An 8,237-nucleotide genomic window follows, 5' to 3' on the forward strand; every position below is an offset into this window, starting at 1 on the left:
GCCCTTAAATGCAAGCCTAGTACTTAGGTTTGAAACCACAGCATGATAGAAGTCACATGGAATGTCCAACCACTCTCATGGACACCTGTACAGAAAGAAATGGAGACCAGAGTATGTTTGTTATCTGTGGGGTCAGACAGATTGGTGTATAATGACAATTTTCAAATGTAAAACTCAAGAACTTAATACTAAATCCTGTGTTTTCCCTCATGATATGAATCTAAGGCAAAATACACAAAATTCAGATAATTACACACATGCCCCACACACAAAAAAAGAGAGAATGCAAAATATACTAAAGAGGCATTGTTCTATTTTATTTAGTTAGTATATGCCAGGCAAAAATTATAGGATACTTCTGGTGCTAGAAATATGTTAGGGAACTGACAAATGTCTCATCTTCTATGCTGAGAAATGACAATAAATATGACAATAGATGAAGAGATCCAGGAGTTACAAGCCACATTTTCAATGGCTTCCCGTTGTTTAGAGGCTATATGATTCTTCATGTGATGATAGCACATCAATTCTGTAGCACAGCAAATCTCTGCTGATGAACGTCCATACTTTAGTCTGATTTGTGGCAATGCCTCATATGCCGGTGATATGTGGACGACTGTAGGAAATTACAGTTACATTTGGAGCAGGTGTAGGGCTTCTCTCCTGTATGTATTCTTTCATGAGCTAACAAATTAGTTTTATGGCTAAATGACCTTCCACATGTATTACAGGTGAAAAGTTTGAATGCCTGGTGTATCACCGAATGGACTTTCAGGTCTGATTTGTTAAAGAAGGACTTATGACACCTTTTACACAAAAGGACCTCTCCTTCCTGTGTCTCCTCTTGTGGGCTGAAAGCTGAGAGGGATATCTGAATGTTCTGAGACATTCCACACATTGGTATGTCTTTGGCACTCTGCTGCTTCTCTCTTGGTGACTCTCCCATGTGTGGTCTGTCTCACAATTCTGAGAGTCTCCAGTCTTCTCTGCTCTGGTGATAATCCCTGGTTGTGGTTGCTCCACAGGAACCACAACCTCTGGTTGGTCCTTTTCTTTGGGGACACTTACAGAAGAAGATCCACTCAGAGAAACTTGATGGTTCCTGGAATATCTAAAATCCTGAGAGACTCCATCAGAATCACCTCTCTCCTCAGTCTCGGGACAATTATCGTTTTCAATAATTACAAGTGAGTCCATCTCATTTCCAGGACTCCTATCGCTGGTATTTACTTTACTGAGATTAAGTGGATTTTTGTATCCGTCTCCACTGTCTTCATGTCCTGTTGAAATAAGACATTCTATGAAAGAGTGCCCAAGAAGTGGTTCCCACCCAACTTCCCTCCTCTGTACCACTTCTTGACACTCACCTGTTGGCAATATCTTGTTTAGTGGGCTCTGCAATGTCGTCCTTTTATTCTTCAGTGTTGATGCTTTTGAGGATTTCATTTCTTTTAGAAGATTGATGACCTCATTTAACGACATGTGCCCAGGAAATAGTCCTTCCTCTCCTTGCATGGAGACATGAAACTGTGCACAAAGAAAGATGATCATAATCATTGAATCTGGAGTTTAGAGAAAAGTAGCCCTCCCAATGATGGCATGGGATCACTGGAATTTGTGTTAGCTCATTTTTCTATGTCTCTTCTCCTTTATGGTGTTATCCTTACATGCAGCTACTGTTCTCTAAAGTAACTATTCTCACTGTAGTTTCAAATTTGAGGCATTTTTCTCAAGGAAAAGGTAAGATTAGATTTCTCTGGTGTCCAGCCATACCATTTCCTTCAAATGACTAGTGCATTGAATGATGAAGGATTAGGTTGGTTCAATCTCAAAAATGGGACCATACTTGTTAGTAAATTCTTCTGGTTGCAAGGATTGGCCCCATCTCACCCAATGTATGGCAAGTACAAGAAAACATGGTGTCTTAAAGAGTAGTCACCATGGTGGGTTAGGACAAATTAACAAGGGTGTCTGGAGAGGGGAAATGTCAACAGAGCCTGTAAAACCACCAAAGCCTTGACTGTGGTTCTGCCATGTCTTTTGTCAAGTGAAGTGAGTTGTCTGCTCTGACAAAGTTTTTCTGTTTAAAAACAACAAGAAATGGTATGCTAGTGTTTCTTTGTATCTACTAAATCTGTAGCTAATAATTTTCAATTTTATATGCTACCCAGTATCTGTAGCTACTACTTTGTGCCCAGAACCTCTATATATTCTCTATATTCTTTCTCTGAGGGTGGTTGCTACTCTGGATAAATCTCCTAATTTAGCATTAATCTGCTGATTAGTCATGTTGGATTCTTTCTGAAATCCATAGGGTATGTACAAAAATTTTGCAATAGCTGCCATTTTGGTATCCTGACCTCAGTTTGCCAATTGTCGCTTTTTGCGCTGATGCTGTTGACTCCTGCATTTTCACTCAGAAAGCTGAGGAGTTCCTTTCCACCACTCTCAGCCAATAGTCTGTCAGTGGTGCTTTTCTCTCGAAATGTCAGTCACTTTGCTGTGTGTGGTGGGTCAATTTCCAATTTGAGTTGCTATAATTTGTGTTTGAAGTGTAACTAAAACCATCATTTTCCTAATAAACCCTTGGCATCTTAGCTGTATTATTAAAGGGTCTTGGTTACTTATTGTATTGTCATTAACACAATATACCACTAACTGAAAGACTTGTAACAAATACAAGGACTCCACATAGACACATTGTCTCTGCTGTTAAGAACATGACTGGATATCATGGAGGCATTTTACTTGGAATACATTTCAATCATTAAATTATGAATTAAACAGAAATCAAAGGAGTGAAATGTTCAATAAAAAACTGTGAAATTATAATTAGTGTATAGATCAAGTACCTCAAGTAAACAGCAGGGTGAAATGGTGGATAATTTTAAGACAGCACTTGAAAACTAAGGAAGGGAACAGCCCTGACTTCTAGGCCCTAATTGGCATCATAGAATGTACATCCAGTAACTGATGGAAGCAAAGGCAGTGATCTACTGCCAGGCTATGGGCTGAACTATGGTGGAACATTTTGAACAAGGGGGGTTGAGAGCATAATGTTGAAAACCATCGAGACAGCTGATGTGAACTAGCAAGTGCTCAGGGACAATGGACTCTCAATTGGTGAACCTGCTTGAGAATGAACAAAACTGTGCATGACACTTATGTGGCTTGATCTATTTGAGAGAGCAGTTATAGAGGGAGCAGTACATATCCCAGTACATAAACTGGCATTTGGATTCAATTCCCTATTTGGGATACCTTGTTCAGCATTGTTGCAGAGGAGAGCACATTGTCCTTGTCTCTATTTGGTATGCCAGACTTTGTTGATTGCCCAAGGAAGGCCTTATCAACATGGAGGAGTGGAGGGCAGTGGGAAGAAGGCCAGTGGGAGAGAATGAAGTGGGAGGAACTGGAGATACTATGTAAAATGAAAAATGCATTTTATATTAAAAAGGATGGCAGGAAGAGTATAATTCCTGTGAGTCCCACTCAAACCAGTCCTCCATAATCAAAACCTATCTCAAATGAAAAGAAGCCAATCAAAAACAGGTAACAATCAAGCAAACCAATCTAGAAATAAGCAAATTAAAAGTTTTAAAGCAATGAGAAGTGGTTTCAAGAATGACATTTAAACCTGTTTGCATTGGCAACATAGCAAACATCAATAGGTACAAAAAATGGAATAATCCCCTGTGTCTTATCAGACCACCATGCATTAATGTTTAAATTACAAAACAACACAAATTACAGAAAACCTGCTAACTCATGGAAATTGAACAACATGCAATCGCTCCATTCCTGGGTCATGGAAGAAATAAAGAAAGAAATTAAACAATTCCCAGAATTCAGTGAAAATGACGATACAACATACCCAATTGTATGGGAGACTTTGAAAGCAGCCCTAAGAGGAAAGTTGATAGCTCTAAGTGCTCACATGAAGAAACTAGAGAATAGTCACACAGAGAGTTGACATCAAGCTTGAAGTCTTAGAACAAACGGAAGTAAATTCACCCTGGAAGAGTAGACCACAGGAAATAAGCAAACTGAGGGCAGATATCAATAAAGTCAAAACAAAGAAAACAATTCAAAGAATCAATGTAACAAAGAGTTGGTACATGGGGAAAAACAACAAGATAGACAAACCTCTATCCAAACTAACCCAAAGGCAGAAAGAGAACATTAAAATTAACAAAATCAGAAATGAAAAGGAGGACATAACAATGGAAACTGAAGAATCCAAAGAATCTTCAGGTCATACTTTGAAAACCTGTACTCCACAAAATTGGAAAATTTAAAGGAAAAGGACAATTTTCTGGACAGTTATCACTTACCAAAATTGAATCAAGAAAAGATAAGCACCTTAAACAGACCTATAACTTCTAAGGAAATAGAAGCAGTTATCAGAAGTCTCACAACCAAAAGGAGCCCAGGGCTAGATGGCGTCAGTGCAGATTTCTACCAGAAATTCAAAGAAGAGCTAATAACAATACTGCTCAAATTGATCCACACAATAGAGGCAAATAGTTCATTGCCAAACTCTTTTTATGTGGCTACAGTTAACTTGGTACCCAATCTACACAAAGACACATCTAAAAAACCCAACTACACACCAATATCCCTCATGAACATAGATGCAAAATATAATCAAATAATGGCACAGAACCAAAAAGACAATTCTCAATAGTGGGATCTAAAATGCCTAAAAGACACATAAGAAATCATTCAGCATCCTTAGATATCCGGGAAATGCAAATAAATCAACTCTGAGATACCATTTATTCCTGTCAGAATGGCTGAAATCAAAAACACCAATGGTAGTTTATGCTGTAGAGGATGTGGAGAAGGGGGAACACTCCTCCACAGGTGGGAGTGCCAACATGTACAGCCACTTTGGAAATCAGTATCGTGATTCCTCAGGGAAATGGGTATAAGTCTACCACATAATCCACCAATTCCACTAATAGTCATACGCCTATAAGAATCACATTCCTACAACAAGAACATCTGTTCAACGATGTTCATAGCAACATTATTTGCAATAGCCAGAAACTGGAAGCAGTCTAGATGACCCTCAACTGAATAATGGATAAAGAAAATGTGGTGCATTTACACAATGGAGTACTACTCAGCAGAAAAAACAATGGAATCTTGAAATTTGCAACCAAATAGATGGAACTAGAAAAACCATTCTGAGTCAGGTAACCCAGTTCTAAAATACGGTCAAGGTATGTACTCACTCATATTTGGATTTTTGACATAAAATAAAGGATAGCCAGGCTCAGTCCATGCTGCCAGAGAGGCTGGTAGACAAGGAGGACCCTAAGAGGGACATATATGGACACCTGGAGCAGGGAAAAGGGACAAGATCTTCTGAGCAAATTTGGAGCATGGGAGAGCAGAGAGGGAACTAAGAGAAAGAGAAGGGGAGAAGAAGAGTGGTGAGGAAGACATGGTGGGCCTGGAGGTTGAGTTGGGGGAAGAACATAAGAGAGCAAGATAAGATATAGTATTAGTAGAGGGAGACATTATAGGTTTAAAGAGAAATCAGGCACTAGGGAAATGTTTGGAGAGCTACAAAGATGACACCAACTAACAATCTAAGCAACAGAGGAGAGGCTACCTTAAATGCTCTCTCCTGATAATGAGATTGGTGACTAACTTATGTGCCATCCTATGGTGTTCATTCAGCAGCTGGCAGAAGTATAACCAGACACCCACAGCTAAACACTGAACTGAACTGGAATCCAGTTGCAGAGAAGGTAGAGTGATGAGCAAATGGGTCCATACGGGGCTATTGAAACCCACAGAAACAGATGTACTGGACAAGGGTGGGCTCTTGGTCTCCAGACTGATAGCTGGGAAACCAGCATGGGACAGATCCAGACCCCCTGAATGTGAATGTCAGTGAGGAGACCTTGGAAATCCATGGGGCCTCTTGTACTGAATCAGTACTTATCCCTAGCATAGGAATGGACTTTGGGAGCCAATCCCCCATGGAGTGATACTCCCTGAGCTTAAACTCAAGGGGGTTGGCTTAGAACCTATCCCAAAGATTATGACAGATTCTGAAAACCCCCATGGAAGGCCTCACCATCCTTGGGGAGCAAAAAGGGTATGGGATATGTAGGGTGTTATTTGGGGTGGCAGGGGAGGAGGGGAGTGACAGTGAACTGAGATTGACATGTAAAATAATTTTCTTTCTAATAAAAATATGTTTGAATGGGAAGTTAAGAATTTCACTGGTTGGCAATATCTGGCAATTATTGATGACCTAGACATTGAAAGAATATTTGATGAAATTACATCTACATGAAGACTTTTAAAAAACCTTGCGTTGCAGCACCATAACTCATAAAGTCATTACTTGTTGGTATGTCAATGTTCATTATTTAATTCAGAACTATTTCATCATCAGACATCACGGTCTACCGTCATGAAAACTTTTTTTATACACAGGGGATCTTAATACAATGTAGTAGACATTTTAGGAAACCATTAGCTCACTAGGATCCCTAGTTTCTGCCTTCCAGGTTTTGGGATCACAGGATTGTACTCACAGCCATAATTTTGAAAATGTGCTGATTTCCATGTCAGTAACCCATGATTCAAATGTAAACACATCCCAAAGCCAGCCATCTTAAAATCCCAGTGTATTTCTTCTAAACCCCCAAGGGATTTTGTCAAGTGTTTCTCTCAGTCTTTCTGCCACCATGTAAATTAATTAAATATAATTATTAAAATCATACAATCCATGGGCTTGTTTCTGTTTCATTCCCATGAACGTAGAGTAGTAGAAAAACTCCATTTTAAATAGTTTGGTGTCGTCATACAGCCTAACCCACAAAATATCTACAACGTCCTAGTTTTCCCAACATGCAAATGATTGTCTTGACTCCTGACTTAATCAACCCTCACTCCAGGTACTCACCATTTTAGGAGGCTCCACACACTCATCTGTCAAAGTCTCCATGAATTTCACCATGTTTCTTCCACTAGACTCCCACTTCTCTTTCATGGCAAACTTGTCTTTGTAGTGCCCAGTTTTAAAAAATTGCTCCATGACCAATTGAGAAATCATCTGTTCCTTGGTTTGTTTTTCTGGCTGCAACCAGGAGGTGAACATTTCCCAAAGATATTGTAACTCCTGCTTTGCACAGGAGCCATTGCCAATTGGGGGAATGTTCACCTCAGAAACAGGGGAATTAGAGTTGTCTTCTTTGAACTGCACAGGTGAAGCCCGTGTTGGGATGAACTCCGTTTTCTCTAATCCACAGTCATTTTCTGGTGACCTGGTCTCAAGTGATTCTCTCTGCAATGAAGCCATTCTACTGGGAATCCTCAGGAAAATTCAACTATAGTATTGAAGTATCTGTCTTATAATAGGAGGATCTGTAAAAGCAATGTGTGGATGTGTTAGAGCTAAAAATTAAAAGGATATACATAAATAAATCAAAAGGCAAGTAATAGCCTTGTCAATAATGGTTCCTGTTTCAGTTAGGGTTTAACACTGTTAACACTGTTTACACTGTTGCAGTGTTAAGCAATAATCATAACCATGACAACTCTTATAAAGGTACATTTGACTGTGGTGGCTCCCTTACAGTTCACAACTTCTGTCTATAATGGAAGGGATTGTGGAAACATAAAGACAGAGGTGGTGCTGGAGCTGAGACTGCTACATCTTTTTCTTGTTGATTTCCCAATAATTTCTTTTATGTGAAACCCATCTTTTCTCATTTTACATACCAATCCCAGTAACCACTTCATCCCCTCCTGCTGTTCCCCTCATGTCCACCCAAGGCCAAGTCCCCATCCACTCTTCAGAGAAGGTAAGTTTTCCCAAGTGAGTGAAGCATGTCTGGCACATCTGTGGCCCCTGACAGTGGCACCAGGATTTATCCATAGTGCTTGAACTTGATTTTCAGAGACTCAAAATTACTCCTAAATCTTACAGGGAATTGGAAATAAACTGATTCCTCAGTATATGAAACCTCAAAATTCATCTCCAAAATGAAAGTCTTCATGCCAAAGGTGTGGTCCAGATTAAGGGTGTTCCCTCCAACCTCAAGGTCTGGATTAAAGGTGTGTGTCATGCGGTCTTCTCTAACAAGGCCTTTCCTCCCAATAGTGATACTTCTTATGATATTATGGAGACCCAATACAGTCAAACTACCAGAGTTCCACCATTTCCACACACAAAATACTTAATCATAGTCCTACACAATTTACTCTAC

At 39.6% G+C, this 8,237-nt stretch overlaps 1 protein-coding gene across 1 annotated transcript; it reads right to left on the reverse strand.

Annotated features, from left to right (window-relative positions):
- Positions 1–962: 962 nt before the first annotated feature.
- Positions 963–7,327, reverse strand: LOC113838976 (zinc finger and SCAN domain containing protein 4C-like; the record flags this gene model as incomplete). Its single annotated transcript, XM_027434461.2, has 3 exons — positions 6,932–7,327; positions 1,368–1,527; positions 963–1,280 (listed from the first exon to the last, which is right to left on the reverse strand). Coding segments are annotated over exons 1-3 (874 nt in total), but the record flags the coding sequence as incomplete, so codon positions are not given.
- Positions 7,328–8,237: the final 910 nt, after the last annotated feature.

Source organism: Cricetulus griseus, unplaced genomic scaffold (genome assembly GCF_003668045.3).
Source record: "Cricetulus griseus strain 17A/GY unplaced genomic scaffold, alternate assembly CriGri-PICRH-1.0 unplaced_scaffold_268, whole genome shotgun sequence".
In the NCBI taxonomy this organism is placed as follows: domain Eukaryota; kingdom Metazoa; phylum Chordata; class Mammalia; order Rodentia; family Cricetidae; genus Cricetulus; species Cricetulus griseus.